Genomic DNA, 16,178 nt, shown 5'->3' with positions numbered 1-16,178 from the left:
GATGTGAAATACATGCCCTTGACCAGAACCGAACCCGGGACTCTTTAGTCTGCAGGCTGACACTCTATCCACTGGGCACCCCGGCCGGCCAGGGCGAAGGTCCTAGGGTTTAGTCCAGAGATGGGCACCCGGGGCTGGACGGCAGGCTCAGACCCAGCGTGCCCACCGGACTGACCAGTGACTGGATCTGCCTGGGAAGGAAGCAGGGACCCCAGGGACGCAGGGCGGCCTGGCCAGGCCTGGGAGGCCATGAGAGCCGCTGGCAGGGGCGTCCGGCCAGAGGCGAGGCTGCGGCAGGGGACCTCGGGGCCGGGGAGCGCTGGGCACAGATGGGATCTGGGGACACAGGAAAAAGGGGCTTTGTCCTGCCTCAGGCAGGAAAGGCCAGCCGGTCCCCGGGGGCCGGGGGAGGGGCCCGCGGCCGGAGGGACAGAGAGGCCTCTGTGAGGGGAAGCGCCCAGCTGGCTGGACCCACAACCCCCTGGGGGCCCGCCCGGCGCGGGAGGAGGAGGCCCCGGAGTCCCGGAGTCTGTGCCCGGACCCCGGCGCAGGGCGCACGGGGAGCGGAAGGGGGAAGGCGGGCCCCAGAGGGAGCGCCCCGCCCTTCTCCCCCCAGGCCGCCTGGGGACAGGCTGTGCGGGGAGGGCCGGCCCCGCCCCGGAGTGGCAGGCGAGCGGCCGATGGAGAGGACGGAGCCCGGGAGGCCCGGAGGGAGGGGCACGGGGGCCGGCCCCGCCGCTCGGCCCCGCCGCTCGGCCCCGCCGCTCGGCCCCGCCGCTCGGCCCCCGCCGCTCGGCCCCGCCGCTCGGCCCCCTCCCGGTTCCGCGGTGGAGCGGCCGGGGCCGGGGCCCTTCTCCGGGAAAATCAAACCGGGCCGGCGGCCTCGCAGCCAATCGGGGAGGAGATGGGCCGGCCTCGGCCAATGGCCGCCGCGCATGCTAATGAGCACTGACGTCACGCGGAGGCCCATTCAAAAAGTAGCCGCTATTGTCGGGACGTGCTGCGTGCGCCCCCGGGCCCCGCCGCCGTCTGGCCGCGCGCGGGGGACCAGCGGGGGGCGGCCGGGGCGACCAGCCGGGGGAGGCAGGGGGGAACCAGCCGGGGGGGACCAGCCGGGGGGACCAGCCGGGGGCGGCCGGGGCGACCAGCCGGGGGGGACCAGCCGGGGGGACCAGCCGGGGGGACCAGCCGGGAGCGGCCGGGGGGACTAGCCGGGGGCGGCCGGGGGGACCAGCCGGGGGGACCAGCCCGGAGCGGCCGGGGGGACCAGCCCGGGGCGGCTGGGGGGGGGGACCAGCCGGGGGGCACCAGCCGGGGGCGGCCAGGGGGGACCAGCCCGGGGAGGCCGGGGGGACCAGCCGGGGGCGGCCGGGGGGACCAGGCGGCGGCCCCTCCATGGCCGGAGCCGCGATGGCCGAGCCGGGCCGCGCGCCGCCCGCCGCGCCCGCCGCGCCGGAGCCGGGCACCGAGGGGCTGCCGCGCGCCTTCCTGCAGAGCCTGCGCACGCTCTTCGACATCCTGGACGACCGGCGGCGCGGCTACGTGCACCTGCGCGAGATCGAGTCCCGCTGGCGCGGCGCCGACGCGCGCGAGCTGCCCCGCGGCGTGCTGGAGGGCCTGCGGCGGGCGGCCCCGGCCAGCGGCTACCTCACCTTCGAGCGCTTCGTGGCCGGCCTGCGCGCCTCGCTGGGCGGCGCCGACGGCGGCCCGCGGGGCCCGGCGCGCGCCCCGGCCCGGGGAGGCGGCCCCGCGCCGCCCGGGCCCCCGCAGCCCCCGCAGCGCCTGGCGTTCCCGGCCGCCGAGGAGCCGCGGACCCTCCTGGAGCGCAAGCCCCTGCCTCTGGGCGCGCGCCCCCCGGCGGCCGGCCCCGGCGGCGCGGCCCGGAGCCCGGAGAGGCTGTGCGCCCCGGCGGAGGCGGCGCCCGGCGGCCCGGAGCCCGAGCGGCCGCAGGGTGCGGCGCTGGAGCGGAGCCCGAGCGCGGACGCGGGTGAGTGCGGGCGGCCCGGGCCTGGGGAGGAGCCTCTGGGGTGGCAGCAGGCTCCCCGCCTCGGGCAGGGGCGGATGGCTGATGTGGGGCTGCCCCCGGGCAGTGCCATCCGCTGCTCGCCAGCCTCGCTGGTCTCGCCCATCTCTGCCCACGGGCTTCCCAGCGGGACGGCCAGGGAGCTGTGAGGTGGGGACCTGGATAGTGTTCCTGGGCCCAGGTGTTCTGGGGTGTGTGCCTTCCCCCCGCACCTTCCCGCCACAGCTCTGCAGGTTGGGAGGAGAACTGGGCCCGCCTGGAGCATGAGCCGGGCTGGCTGCCGGCCCACACACCTGTGCCAGCCCCTGGCCGCCCTGCCAGGCACATCCCTGCCGGGCACACCCCTGCCAGGCACACCCCTGCCGGGCACACTCCTTGCATCACGCGCCCGCGCCCACGGCCTCTACAGATGAGCTGGTGAGGTGGGCCGTGCTAGGGAGCTCAGAGAGGGGCCCTCCACACCGCACCCCCGCCCCTCCCGGGAGGTCCTGCACAGGCTCCCCGTCCCCCCTCACCCCACCATGGAAGCCAACTGGCCCCCAGGACGATGCTCTCAGGGAGCCTGGGCTCCCAGCTGCGGGTGGACTCGGGGTGCAGACGCTCTTGTCAGGTGGTGGGTGCACCTGGACTGCACAGAGCAGGACTAAGCCACGGGGTCCCCGCCTGGAAGCTAGGTCCCCGCCGCCTGCGGCCTGCGTGTTCCCCCGTTAGCTCACCCTTAAAGGCCGGCTACACGGAGGGGCTGGAGGAGCCCAGACCCCCCCCCCCCCCACACGCAGCCTTTCGGCCCCGAGGTGGGCACTGGAGGTGCAGGGACAGGCTGGGCAAGCCCCGGCCCTTAGCGTCCAGGCCCTGCACTTGTGTGTACACATGTGTGTCACGTGCGGACATGCATCTACAGGCCCCAGGCCTGTGTGAGGGGAGCTGGTGGTAGTCAGTGGGAACCAGAGCCCAGCCCGGTACAGAGGTGAGGGTGGGCTGTACCGATACGGGGAGGGGCCCAGAGAGGCTCCGAATTGCCGATGACCCCAGAGGCGATGACCCCGGAGGCCAGCAGGCCTGGACCGGCTCTGCATTGCTGGGGGGAGCGAGGTCGAGGTCGGGAGGGCCCGGAGCCAGGCTGTGGTGGAGCTGTCCAGCCAGGCCCTCGCTCTGCGGCAGGTGCAGGGACCTGCAGGGCCTGGGAGCTGGGCGTGGGGGCCCCCCGGCGGGCCCCCCGAGCCCGGGGCGAGCGTCGGAGGCACACCATCACCAACGGAGTGGACTGTGAGCTGGTGAGCTGGGAGCTGGTGAGATGGGCCCCCCGTCCTGCCTGGGATGGGTCTCCTGGACCATCGCCCTGCCTGGCGGGCGGCCGGGCCTGGGTCCCAGGGCTGGGCTGTGACAGGAATGGGCTCAGTTCTCAATACCTCCCCGCTCCCCGCGCTGGAACCCCCGAGGACTGGAGGGGCCCAGGGTCAGGCAGGAAGTCCTGCAGGGACACGGGGCCTGGCTGCCCGTGGCCATTGGCTTGGCCCCTGTCCAGAACCGCCCCTGCCCCAGCCCGGGCCCCAGGCTCACCGCTCCCCTCAGGAGGGCCTCGGGGCTCCCGGGAGGCCCGTGTGGAAGGCTGGACCCCGGGGGAGGGTTCGGGTGCTGGGCGTCCCGGGTGAGCCCACGCGGGCCCGCACCACGCGTGTGCGCTGACGGCACGCGTGTGCCCCGCCGGCAGCTGAAGCAGATGGCGGAGCTGGAGCAGGAGAAGGAGGTGCTGCTGCAGGGCCTTCAGATGATGGCCCGCGGCCGCGACTGGTACCAGCAGCAGCTGCAGCGCGTGCAGGAGCGCCAGCGCCGCCTGGGCCAGCGCCGGGCCAGCGCCGTGAGTGACCGCCGGGCCCGGGCGGGCGACCCCCCCACAGTGCCACCACGCACGCTCCGCACCCCGGGGCTGTCCCTCCGCCGGTGCCGGGATCCCCCACAGCACCGCGCCCCGGCCAGCAGCTCCTTGGACTCGGCTCTGAGCAGGAACTTGTGGGGTTAGGAGGGCCATGGGGGGCCCCCTCAGGGCACGGCGGCCGGTCCCGGCTGGCCGGCTCTCTGACCACCCCTCCGCCGCTTGCTTTCAGGAGTTCGGGGCTGAGGGGAGCCCCCGCCCACTGGGGCATCTGCTGCCCAAGGTGCAGGAGGTGGCCCGCTGCCTGGGGGAGCTGCTGGCCGCGGCCTGTGCTGGCACGGTGAGTCCCCGGACCCCCACGCCCCGTCCGGGAGGCTGAGCCGGGGTGCCCGCCTGCCTCACGGTGCCCTCCTGTAGGCTGTGCCCTCGGCCTCCTCGGGGCCCCCGGGCCCTGCCCCGGCCCCCGCCTCCCCCCCGGCGCCCGGCTGGCAGCAGCACACCATCCTGATGCTGAAAGAGCAGAACCGGCTGCTCACGCAGGTGAGGTGCGTGCGGGGTGGGGGGCCGGGGTGGCCGGCCGCCTGGCGGGCCCTGACCGCCCCCCGCCCGCCCGCCAGGAGGTGACGGACAAGAGCGAGCGCATCACGCAGCTGGAGCAGGAGAAGTCGGCGCTCATCAAGCAGCTGTTCGAGGCGCGAGCCCTCAGCCAGCAGGACGCCGGGCCCCTGGACTCCACCTTCATCTGAGGCCGGACACTGGCCCGGCAGAGCCCCTCGGTCCCGGCCTCGCAGGCTCTCCTGCCTCCCAGTCTGGGCCCCCAGCCTCAGGTGGAGCCGGCAGGGAGCTGCTCTAGGACGCCCGTCCATCTTGGCCTGGGACGGGGGCTGACCTGGGCCAGGGCTCCATGTGGGGGCTCAGCCTGGCTGATGGACCCTCTCGCCGCCCGACTGACGGACCCTCCTCCCGGTGTCCAGCCTGCCTCGTGTTTACAGCTGGCCTGTCGCCCCGCCCTCTGGCATCTCCAGTAAAAGGTCTTCATCACGTGGGGCTGCATTTCTGACAGCAGCCAGCAGAGGGCACCACCTGCATGCTGGTCATGAATCCTGAAGCCCCCCCTCCTGAGGTCTCACGTGGGAGCTGGGAGTAGGGGACCTCGGGGTGTGGGCTGGGGCACCTGAGGGCCAAGCAGGTGACCTCTCTCAACCCAGGACACCCAGACTAGGGGGCCAGCCCCTCAGCAGGAACAGATGGAGGGAGTGGGGATGGTGCTGATGGGGCATGGGGTCTGCCTGTACCTGGTTCCAGGGACCCTGGGATGGATGAAGGTGCCTGGGGTGGGGCCTGCTTATCCCTCCACACAGACTTCGGGCCCCAAATCAACATGGCTCAGCCGTCATCCCTTCTGGCCAAGACTCAACCCAGACAAGCCCACAGAGCTATCTGACCTGGCTCAGGGCCTTGGGGTCCCCAGACACCCTGGCCAGGGCGAGCTGTGGTCGCCAGCGGCTCCGGTGTGGGAGGGGAGGGCCTTGGAATCCCAGCTGTGGCCTCCTTCCCACTCAGCGTGGCCCAGGTCTGGGCTGGAAGACCTAATGTTGCTCAGAAAGGGGAGCTCAGGACTCAGACAGGCTGGGACGGTCCTCCCAGGGGGGCGGGGAGCTGGTCTGGAGGGCGGGACAGGCTCCAGCGGGCACCCAGGCAGACAGGGCACCCGTGCCAGCCAAGAGGGCCTGCCCACGGGGCTCCCCAAATCTTCCTCTCCCGTGGTTCTTGGATCTGCCCCTCCCTTCCTCCCTCTCATCCCATGGCCAGTCCCCCAACCGAGCCCAGGCCTGAGCCCGCCCTCCCTGGGGGTCCCTCTGCTCCCCAAATGCAGCCTGTGACGCTTCCAGAACGGAAGCCCACGGTCCCCTGCCCCGAGTCCTCCCGTGACCCCGGCACCTGCACACCCAGGCCCCAGGGCTGCAGCCTGGAGCCCACGCCCAACCCTCTGGTTCTGTGCTGCCTGCCTCCCACCTCTGGGCTTGGCCCCGCCTCCCCTGGCTGCTCCTCCCCTCCCCGGCCCTCCGGAATGTCAAACAGCCGGGGACCTGGGTCTGCCCCAGGGGGCTGTCACCAGGCGACCTCCCCCGTGAAGCTGGCCCTCAGGGAGCGGGGTAACCTGGCTGAGAGGAGAGGGGAGGCGGCTCCCTGGAATCCCTGGGCCCCGCGTTCCGTGCTGGCGGCATCAGTTGCCTGTGTGGCCCTGCAGCCTCAAGGGCAGGATCTCGGGGTCCCAGGTTGGCAGGGCCCGGCCACTGGCAGAGGCAGACATCTGGAGAGGTCCCTCCGGCTTCCACGGTGGAGTTCAGGGCGGGGCAATCCAGTGGGGAGCTCTGTGCTGAGGGGGCCCTGGCTTCCCCACAGGGGCCACCAGAATGGGGGGGGCCGGGCAGGGCAAACTGCCCCATGAAGCCTCTATAGAAACTTTGACGAGAAACACCGATCAGCTGCTTCCTGCACGCACCTTACTGGGGATGTGCCCGCAACCAAGGTTCATGCCCTTGACCGGAATCGAACCTGGGACCCTTGAGTCCAAAATAGTGCAAGTTCCAAGGGAAATCAGCACCCTCAGGCTAGAAACAAGTTTTCCCAAACTCTGCAAAGGAAAGACTCCGCCATCGGAGCCACAGAAGCAACAGACTAGAACCCCAGATACTGGGATTGCCTGAATCTAAGGTAACTTGTATATGTGTGAGGAAATAAAGGCCTGTGAACATGTGACCAAGGAGCCGTCTATGGTTTCTTTTTTCAAAATAGGTTTTTCTTGATCATTTAGAGGGAGAGAGAAAAAAACATTGATGAGAGAGGGATTTATCCGTCAGCGGCCGCCTGCACGCCCCACCATGGGGTCGAGTCTGCTACCCCAGCAGGCGCCCTGACCAGGAATTGAATCCGTGACCTCTTGCTTCCTGGGCCCGCCCTCAGCCCCTGAGCCATGCCGGCCAGGCGCTATGCAGGTTTTTCAGAGGGAAATCTGCGAGCTCAAATCTGTAAGGTGGAGTTCAAACCCCAACTGGGATTTCTGCGAGAATGGAAAAACACAGTCTCACCCCATCCCAGCAACAAAGAAAGCGAGTCTGTCCAACTCGGGCCAGCCCCAAGGCAAGATTAGTTAAACGTTTTAAAATGTGTTGTCATTCGCAGAATGAACAAATTAAAGGAGAAAACACGACTGCGAGGAATGCAGAAAAAAACATGCAGCTGTAGGCAATTCATGTTTGTAAGAAGCTTTTGGGAATGAGGCAATTACCCAAGAGCCCTCAGCGAAACCGGGCCAGTGGTGGAATGTTGAAGGCACCCTCCCCTGATCAGGAAGGAACTAGGAATGTCCTCACTTTCACTGATAAAGTCTTAGAATCATCACGAGTTCAATAAGAGTCTGATTACAAAATGAATTTTAAAAATATAATCATTATAAACCAGCAAAAACAACAACAACACAACTTAGAAAATGTAATTTAAAACTCAAATTCTATGTTCCAAGTACTACATCTAAGAAATGTGTGAGACATTTGGGAGAAAAAAAAACTTTTTTGAAAGACCTACAAGAAAACCCATGTCAATAGATTTGGATAAAAGACTCGACGTTGACAAGATGTTCACGGTTTGCCCTGGCCAGGTGGCTCCGTTGAAGGTGTGGGTTCCATTCCCCTTCGAGGCATGTGCCTAGGTTGCAAGTTCAATCCCCAGTCCGGAGGAAACCAATCAATGATCTTTTCATGTTTCTCGAAATTGATAAGAACATGTCCTCAGTGAGGATTAAAAAATGCAAGGATGGCCCTACCCCGGTGGGCTCAGTGGGCTCAGTGGATAGAACGCCGGCCTGCGGACTGTAGAATCCCTGTTTTGATTCTGGTCAAGGGCACATGCCCCGACCCTCGGGGCACAGCAACGCGGGGAGAGGGAGGACCTGTGGAGGATGAAAAGAAGGGACAGGGGCACGGAGAAATGGAGGCAAGACCAAGTTCTGATCAAGCCTCAAACTATTTTTGGAACAGCAGTATATATACAGCAGGAACAAAGGGGGGCAGGGTTGCCTACGCAGCGGGGTCTTTGACCGTGTATAATTGGTTTAGGCACTGAGTGACATATAGGGCGGTGTAACATTCCAAGGCCGGGCTAGCTATGGGGGAGGATCAGGAAGGGGAGCTGCAGAGATCCTCGGGCAGGTTAACCTTTAGCTTCTGGCCAAACCCGCAGGGCACCGCATAACTTCTGCTAGAAGGAACTTAATTCTAAGATGGAGTTGTATTTTCTTAAGATGGAGTTGCTTGTCTCAACTCTGATGGCTCCCAACAGGCACAGGCCCGAGTTGTAGGCTCGATCCCCAGTGTGGGGCGCGCAGGAGGCAGCCGATCAATGATTCTCTCTCCTCATGGATGTTTGTATCTCTCCCTCTCCCTTCCACTCGGAAATCAATAAGATTTTTTAAATGAATGAATGAATGATGTTGGTGTTCCCCAATTGGCGTGTAGATTTAATGTCATCACAGCTGAACCCTTAACCATTTTTCAAGGCATTTGGGCAAGTTGCTCCAAATGGTCACGGCAGAGCTGGGGGCTCCGGGAAGGAGGCGGAGGGAGGACTTTCCTGGGAGGAGTGTCCTGGACGGGGGCGAGAGACACCGGCTGGGACCTCAGGGCAGACACCTGGCACGTGACACTTGGCACGGGGACAGCGGCTGGGACAACCAGTTCTCTAGACGGAAGGCAGGAACTGGAATAATTTCTGCCCGTCCTGCAGGACCCCAAGGCCTGCAGTCAGCCATAACCCACCTTCCGATGCGTCTTCAGACCTCGGGACCATTCCCAGGAGACCCCGGGGAGCAGGGATAGAGCCTCTACGAGTTCCCGGCCAGAGGACTCGTGTCCAGGGCACAGGTGACCCTGACCAATGTGGGGTTGGGACGCTGCACCCCCAGAGCAGTAAAAAAAAAAAATCCGTGTCTAACTCTGACTCAACCAACACTTGACTACCAAGACCCTGCTCTGACCTGAGCCTCCCTGCTAACAGTCAATTCACATGTATTTTGTATGTCTTATTATCCACACTAATAAAAGAGAAAGATGCAAATTGACTGTACTTCTGCAACGCCCACCAGCCAATCAGGAGCGAGCATGCAAATTAACCCAACAAAGATGGTGGGTTGATTTGCATACACAGGTGGGGAGCAAAGACTGAAGAGGCTTGGCTTCCCTGCTGCAGCTGGAGCTCCGGCCGGGGTCCCGGGTTCCGGGGGAAACCGGTGTCGGCCGTCAGGGAAGGAAGGCTATTGCCTGGATCTTCGCACCATGGGCCTCTGGTATACTACGTTCTCACAAGAAAGTAATCTAAAGAAAAGATAATGTTATTAAGAAAACCATGAGCTCAGTGGTTGAGTCTTGACCTATGAACCAGGAGGTCAGGGTTCGATTCCCGGTCAGGGCACTTGCCTGGTTGTGGGCTCCATCCCCAGTGGGGGGTGTGCAGGAGGCAGCTGATCCATGATTCTCTCTCATCACTGATGTTTCTGTCTCTCCCTCCCTCTCCCTCTTTGTGATCAATTAAAAGAAAAAAAATTGTAAGGGAAAGAAAGGAAAGTCTGCTCTCCCAGGACAGGTGGGAAGGGCTCCTGGGCGCCCACAGCACCGGCTCCCCTGTGCCCACCTGTGCCTGCGGCACCCAGGCCGACAGGCAAGCTCAGCAAGCGTCTGTCGAGTGAGCACATGAGCACATGAGCCTTCCCCGTGAAGGTGGCTCAGCCGCTGGACACGTGGTTTCTGACGGGGAAACTGAGGCAGAGGCAGCCAAGACCAGTGAAGTCCCTGCCCCGGGAGGTCTGGTTCCTGTGGAGGGGGCTCTGGGACCCCCCCCCTCCCCAAGGAGGACCCTCCACACCGCTCTACAGCCCTTCCTTCCTGAATTCCTGCCCCAACATCTGGACCCCACCCCACCGAGGCTCCCCAAGGCGGCCCCGCCCGCGGGCTCCTGCCAGGGCTGCCTCCCACTCGAACCCCCACCTCCCACCGCCTGACAGACCCAGCTCCTCGCCAAGGAGGGGCCTTCCCAGGCGGCTCCCGCCTCCCTCCCAGGCTCCTCTGGGCCCCGGGCCGCCCGCGGGGCCCCTCCAGGGCAGGTCCCAGCTCCTCCTGCCTGCTGGGGCCCCACCCGAGGACAGCTGACTGCAGGAGCCCCCTCGGCCTCGTGGGCGAGGCGGGGGTTCTGGGGCCAGCCAAGGGGGGCAGTCTGCAGCGCCGCCGCTCATGCCCTTTTATGGCCCGGCTCCTCTGGGCCGCCTGCCCGCCTCCTGTGCCAGCCTCTCCCTCCGCTGGGCTTTCTGGGGAAGAAAGGACCCAGGAGGGGATTTCGGGGGGAGGGTGCTGGCGGGAAACCCGGCCCCACCCGGAGGCTCCGCTGGGGCTCCGCCAGGCCGGCTGGGAGGAGGCAGCCAGGCCGGGTCCCCTCCCTTCCCGCCAGGGTCTGAGCGGGAAGAAAGGCTCCTTTGCTGAGCCGTGACTCCGGACCCTCCGTCCGGGCCGGGATCCAGCCCCGCTGTCCCCGCCTTTCCGACCCCGGCCCCGGGCCAGGGGCTGCCCCTCCACCCCATCAAACGCTGCCCTCCCGCCCCCGCCCCCTGGCCCGCACTCCCGCTGGGTGATCTTGCCCCAGGGCTTCCTGCCTGTTCGCTGTTGTCTTCCGGGCTGGAACTCCCAGTCCTCCCAGTGCGTGCAGTGGGGTGGCCTCTGGCCAGGGAGAGGGATGTGTGTGTGTGTGTGGGGGGGGGGGAAGCACAGAGGCGGGCATTCTGGGGTGGAGAGAGGGAGCTGGTTCTGGGGCTGCACTGGCCACCCCGGAGGCTTCTCGGCCTCTGCCCTCCCCTTGGTCCTGGGACCCCTGGGACCCAGGTCAGGCTCCACGCTGCTCAGCTGTGAGCGCCCGCACCCCGAGGGCAGCCCAGCGGGGCCAGCTCGGCGTCCCTGCCCTCCGTGCTCACAGCCGGGGTCCGGTCAGCCCGGTGCCTGCGGCCTGGGCAGGGTCAGCCCGGTGCCCGCGGCCGGGCCCGGTCTCTCTCTTTCCTGCCGGAGGGGCCAGCCAGCACAGCCCACCCCTATGCCAGGCCTCCTGCCCAGCCGCACCACGATCACCCCCAGAGGGATGGGTTCTCTAGGTCCTGGCCCAGGGGAACCCCCGTGTCCACAGCGGACCCGGGCAGGCCAGGGGTGGCACCCGGGCCTCGGGCGGGGCTGAGCCTTCGGGGGGCGGGGAATGGGTGGGACGGAGGGTAGGCACAGCCTCCGGGCCGGTGCGGGGGCTGCGACCGACCAGGGCGCGGGAGGCAGTGACTCACCGCAGCCCGCTCACCTGCGCGGCCGCAGTCGCCGGGAGGGGGCGGGGCGTCCGCCTACGGGCGGGGCTTCATCATGGGCGTGGCCTCCGTACAATAGGCGGTGCTTCTCCAATGGGCGGGGTTTCATCAGGTGGGCGTGGCCAGCGGGCTCGGGCGGGTCCGCTCCGCCCCCCGCGCCTACCCCGCGGTCCCGGCCGGGCCACCGGCTCCCCGCGCCGCCGCCGCGCCCGGTCCGCCCGCCATGGCCGGGAAGCTGCTGGCGCTGCTGCCGCCGGCGCTGCTGGCCGCCGCGGGCCTGGCCGGCCTCCTGCTGCTGAGCGTCCCCGCCCGCGACGTCCGGGAGCCGCCCGCCCTCAAGGTGCGCGGGGCGCGGGGCGCGGGGCGCGGGGCGCGGGGCGCGGGGCGCGGGGCGCGGAGCGGGGGGCGCGGGCCCGGGGCTGCCCAGCCCTCCCCGCCGCGCTCCGGGCCGGACGGGGTCCCCGGTGCCCGCGGCGCTTCGGGGGAGACGGTGCCCGAGGCCCAAGTTTGGGAAGTGCCCGCCCGCCGAGCCCCGGAGCCGCAGGGCGCTGGTGCAGCTGCTCCCTCTGCCGCTGCGCCTCAGGCCCCGGCCCCGTGGGACCCGGGCACCCACGGGCACCGCAGTTCAGGGCTCAGCCCAGACCCGGGGCCAGGCCCCCTCCCCGAGGTCCTGGCAGCGAGGCAGCGGCTCCTGAGGGGCCCGGGGCCGGGTGGGAGGTGGAGGGGTGAGGGGTGTGGGGGTCAGACCTGCTGGGTCCCAGGCCCAGCCTCCGGGAGTCCAGCAGATTCCCTTGATCCCTTTTTGGACCTGGGGCGGGGATGCTTGGTGTGTGTGTGTGTGCTGGGGGCAGGGGGTGCCCCAGGATGGCCATGGCAGCCAGAGACCTCCGCCAGGCGGGTGGGCGGCGGAGCCCTTGGTGGGGGCGGACTGGGGGCCCGTTCTCTGTCCCCTCGGGGCAGGTGCAGGGAAGTGGCGCTGCCGGCTGGGAGCAGGCTGGTGCTCACTTCCCTCTGACCCTTGGGAAGTGGGGAGGCCTGATTCCAGACCAGGATGGGGGGGGCGTGGAGCCGGCTGATGCTTCTCCCCGCAGCAGCTGCACTCCCGGGCCGGGGCTCTGTCCCAGGACAGGGTCCCGGAGGTGGTGGGTCCTGGGACTCTGAGCCGGCCCAGCCCCTGGAGTGTGGTCGGCAGGAGAGGCCTGCCCCCCCCCTCAGGCTCCTGGCCCGTTCTCCCCCACCCATCTGTGAGGCTGAGGCTGTGCTTGGCCTGGACTCAGGGTGGGGCGGGCGGGGGTGGGAGTGGGGCAAGGGAAGGCCTTCGGGCCCCTCCCTCACCCCTCACCCCCCCCCAGTATGGCATCGTCCTGGACGCGGGCTCCTCCCACACGTCCATGTTCATCTACAAGTGGCCGGCGGACAAGGAGAACGACACAGGCATAGTGGGCCAGCACAGCTCCTGCGACGTGCGGGGTGAGATCCCCGAGCGGGCGCCCGGCCTGACGCCTGCTCGCCGTCCGGCCGCGGTCTCTGCAGGCCGAGCAGCCGGTCCCTCCGCCCGGCGCTCCAGGCCGGGGCTGTGGAGCCCCACAGGGAGGCGGGTCCCGGCCGGGGCGGTGGGGGGCCTGTGGGCACTGCCATCCTAGAATGGAGCCCCAGCCCAAGAGGGGCCTCGACACCCCAGACGGACAGGAGGAGCTCCAGGAGCTGGCGGGCACCCCCTCCGCAGGCCCCGAGGCCAGGCCCAGCGGGCAGTGCCCAGGGCTTTGTCCTGCACCTGGGCACACACCCGCGGCTCTGGCGGCAGCCTCAGAGGCCGGGTGGCACGCCGGTGCCCCATTGTCTGTGAGCGTCTTTGTCCCTAAGCTGCCACCTGGTTTGGGGGCCCCGCCCCGCCCTGCCGGCCCCCCTCAAGGCCGATGCCAGGCTGGAGCCCGCTCACGCCCCCTGCAGGTGGGGGCATCTCCAGCTATGCAGACAACCCCGCGGGCGCCGGCCAGAGCCTGGTGGAGTGCCTGGACCAGGCGCTGCGGGACGTGCCCCCGGAGAGGCACACGGGCACGCCGCTCTACCTGGGAGCCACGGCGGGCATGCGCCTGCTCAAGTGAGTGTGCCCGCCCGCCCTTCCCGGCCGGCCCAGCAGCCTGGGCACAGCCCCGGGCAGGGGGGCCCCCGATGCCCTCGGCGGCAGGCAGCCCCGGGCAGGGGGGGCTCTGGGCCGGCATCAGGGACCCCAGGCCCCCGGCCCCGGGAGGAGGCTGCTCAGAGGCCTCCCTGTACCCCAGTCTGACCAGCCCGGAGGCCGCGGCCGGCGTGCTGGAGGCCGTGACACGGACGCTGACCCAGTACCCCTTTGCCTTCCGCGGCGCCCGCATCCTGTCAGGCCAGGACGAGGGTGTGTTTGGCTGGGTGACGGCCAACTACCTGCTGGAGAACTTCATCAAGGTGGGCCGGGGCCCCCACCCCCCACTGCCCAGGGGAGTGAGGGGAGCCCCCAGGGGAGCGGGCGCCCGGCCCGCTGGCCCCGCTGACCCGGCCCCACCCCGCAGCACGGCTGGGCCGGCCGCTGGTTCCGGCCGCGGAGGGGCACGCTGGGGGCCATGGACCTGGGCGGCGCCTCCACGCAGCTCACCTTCGAGGCGGCCGGCCCCGCCGAGGACCCGGCCAGCGAGGTCCAGCTGCGGCTGTACGGCCAGCAGTACCGCGTCTACACCCACAGCTTCCTCTGCTATGGCCGCGACCAGGTCCTCCGGCGGCTGCTGGCCAGTGTGCTCCAGGTGCCCCCGCCCCCACTCTGGGCCCTGCCCCGGGGAGGGGGGAGGCGGGAGGGCCAGGGGAGGCCGGGGGAGGGCCCGGGGGGGCGCAGGGCCAGGGCCAGGCCTCGGAGGGCCCGGCCAGGCTCTGCTTTCGGCCCGGTGGCAATGGGGAGCCATGGGTTGCTCCTGAGCACAGAAGTGACCTCACCAATGGGCCCGGGGGAGGGTCATGGGCTGGGGAGGCCCCCGAGGGCCCTGGGGCGGGCAGTGCTTAACGTGGGGGTGAGACCCACCTTCGCCACCCCCAGACGCACGGCGCCCACCCCTGCTGGCCCCGGGGCTACTCCGCCCGCGTGCTGCTCCGGGACGTGTATGCGTCGCCCTGCACCGCCGCCCTGCGGCCCCCGACCTTCGACCCCAGCGCGGGGGTCAGCCTGGCGGGCAGCGGCGACCCCGCCCTCTGCCGCAGCCTGGTCTCCGGGCTCTTCAGCCTGGCGCCCTGCCCCTTCTCCCGCTGCTCCTTCAACGGCGTCTTCCAGCCGCCCCTGGCCGGGGACTTCATGGTGAGTCAGGGCCGGGCGGGCGGGGCGGGCAGTGCGCGGGCCGGGCCCAGGGTGACCCCCCGCCCCCGCAGGCCTTCTCCGCCTTCTTCTACACCGTGGACTTCCTGCGGACCGCCATGGGGCTGCCCGTGGCCACCCTGCAGCAGCTGGAAGCCGCCGTGGCCACCCTCTGCAACCAGACGTGGAGCGAGGTGAGCCCAGCCTGCGGGCCCTGGGGTCGAGCACCGACCTGTGAACCGGGAGGTCACGCCCACAGGCCAACACGCTATCCACTGAGCCAACCAGCTGGAGCTGGGCCTTTGTCTTTCTACTGCATTGTCCGTGTGTGTGCGCATGTGTATGTGTGTGCTCATGTGTGTAGTGTGTGTGGTGTATGTGTGCGTGTGTGATGTGTGTGTATTTGTGTGCATGCTCCTGTGTGTGTGCATGTGTAGTGTGTGTGTGTGGTGTATGGTGTGTGTGTGTGCGTGCTCCTGTGTGCATGTGTGTGTGGGCTCATGTGTGTAGCATGTGTGTGTGTGTGTGTGCGTGCATGCTCCTGTGTGCATGTGTGTGTGGGCTCATGTGTGTAGCATGTGGTGTGTGTGTGTGTGTGCGTGCGTGCACGCTCCTGTGTGTATGTGTGTATGTGTAGTGTGTGTGTGTGTGTGTGTGTGTGTGGTGTATGGTGTGTATGGTGTGTTGCCTGGCCACCCCCCACCCCACCTCCTGGGGCGGACCCTGGAAGCCGGGGCTAACATGGCCCCTCCCGTGTCCAGCTGCAGGCCCGGGCCCCGGGGGCGGGGACCCGCCTACCCGACTACTGCCCCACGGCCATGTTCGTGCAGCAGCTGCTGAGCCGGGGCTACGGCTTCGACGAGCAGGCCTTCAGCCGGGTGACCTTCCAGAAGAAGGTGGGCGCTGGGGGGCGGGGCGGGGGCCGGGCGGTTCCGGGCGGAGGGGGGCGGAGGGGGGCCCGGGGCAGAGGGGCCAGGGCGGGTGGAGGGGACAGGGGGGCCGGGGGGGAGGGGCCGGGGCAGGTGGAGGGGACAGGGGGGCCGGGGGGGAGGGGCCGGGGCCAGGGGAAGGCCGGGGCGGAGGGGGCCGGGCCGGAGACTGAGCGGTGCTCCCCGCAGGCCGGGGACACGGCGGTGGGCTGGGCGCTGGGCTACATGCTGAACCTCACCAACATGATCCCCACCGACCCGCCGGGGCTGCGCAAGGCCCTGGCCCTGAGCGCCTGGGCCGCCCTGATCCTGCTCTTCGCCGCGCTGCTCCTGGCCGCGCTGGTGCTGCTGCTGCGCAGGGCGCGGCCCGCCAAGCCGCCCGGCACCCTCTAGGCCCTGCTGGGCCACCTGTCCCTCCTCTGTCCCTCCCCTCCCCCCACAGGGCCCCCTGTCCCTCCCCTGTCCCTCCCCTCCCCCCACAGGGCCCCCTGTCCCTCCCCTGTCCCTCTCCTCCCCCCATGGGGCCCCCTGTCCCTCCCCTGTCCCTCCCCTCCTCCCACATGGCCCCCTGTCCCTCCCCTGTCCCTCCCCTCCCCTCACGGGGTCCCCTGTCCCTCCCCTGTCCCTCTCCTCCCCGCACGGGGTTCCCTGTC

General features: G+C 68.8%; 2 protein-coding genes across 3 annotated transcripts; both read left to right on the top strand.

The window, feature by feature from the left end:
- Positions 1-1,118: 1,118 nt before the first annotated feature.
- Positions 1,119-6,663, top strand: SAPCD2 (suppressor APC domain containing 2). Of its 2 annotated transcripts, none has more exons than XM_084898586.1 (7): positions 1,119-1,174; positions 1,345-1,987; positions 3,185-3,297; positions 3,735-3,881; positions 4,129-4,236; positions 4,314-4,441; positions 4,514-4,646. In XM_084898586.1, exons 2-7 carry the CDS (start codon positions 1,396-1,398, stop codon positions 4,518-4,520), a joined length of 1,095 nt encoding a protein of 364 aa, XP_084754712.1. In that variant the 5' UTR covers positions 1,119-1,174; positions 1,345-1,395; the 3' UTR covers positions 4,521-4,646. The 2 variants fall into 2 exon arrangements, with proteins under 2 accessions (XP_084754712.1, XP_084754711.1); XM_084898585.1 differs by having other exon boundaries at positions 1,125-1,174; positions 4,314-4,436; positions 4,514-6,663.
- A 4,793-nt stretch (positions 6,664-11,456) lies between these two features.
- Positions 11,457-15,961, top strand: ENTPD2 (ectonucleoside triphosphate diphosphohydrolase 2). Its single transcript, XM_084898183.1, has 9 exons — positions 11,457-11,623; positions 12,636-12,753; positions 13,234-13,384; positions 13,566-13,725; positions 13,830-14,057; positions 14,345-14,599; positions 14,671-14,790; positions 15,358-15,492; positions 15,715-15,961. Exons 1-9 carry the CDS (start codon positions 11,507-11,509, stop codon positions 15,916-15,918), a joined length of 1,488 nt encoding a protein of 495 aa, XP_084754309.1. The 5' UTR covers positions 11,457-11,506; the 3' UTR covers positions 15,919-15,961.
- The last annotated feature ends 217 nt before the right edge of the window (positions 15,962-16,178 follow it).

Source organism: Pipistrellus hanaki (genome assembly GCF_964339955.1).
Source record: "Pipistrellus hanaki genome assembly, chromosome: 11".
Taxonomy (NCBI): Eukaryota; Metazoa; Chordata; class Mammalia; order Chiroptera; family Vespertilionidae; genus Pipistrellus; species Pipistrellus hanaki.
This window is presented reverse-complemented; position numbering and strand designations above follow the sequence as displayed.

Coding starts and splice junctions, on each gene's coding strand:
- SAPCD2 (XM_084898585.1), top strand. CDS start 1,396: ATGGCCGGAGCCGCGATGGCCGAGCCGGGCCGCGCGCCGCCCGCCGCG. Junction 3,298..3,734: donor ACGGAGTGGACTGTGAGCTG/GTGAGCTGGGAG, acceptor CCCCGCCGGCAG/CTGAAGCAGATGGCGGAGCT. Junction 4,437..4,513: donor AGAACCGGCTGCTCACGCAG/GTGAGGTGCGTG, acceptor CCCGCCCGCCAG/GAGGTGACGGACAAGAGCGA.
- ENTPD2 (XM_084898183.1), top strand. CDS start 11,507: ATGGCCGGGAAGCTGCTGGCGCTGCTGCCGCCGGCGCTGCTGGCCGCC. Junction 14,058..14,344: donor TGCTGGCCAGTGTGCTCCAG/GTGCCCCCGCCC, acceptor CGCCACCCCCAG/ACGCACGGCGCCCACCCCTG. Junction 14,600..14,670: donor CCCTGGCCGGGGACTTCATG/GTGAGTCAGGGC, acceptor CCGCCCCCGCAG/GCCTTCTCCGCCTTCTTCTA.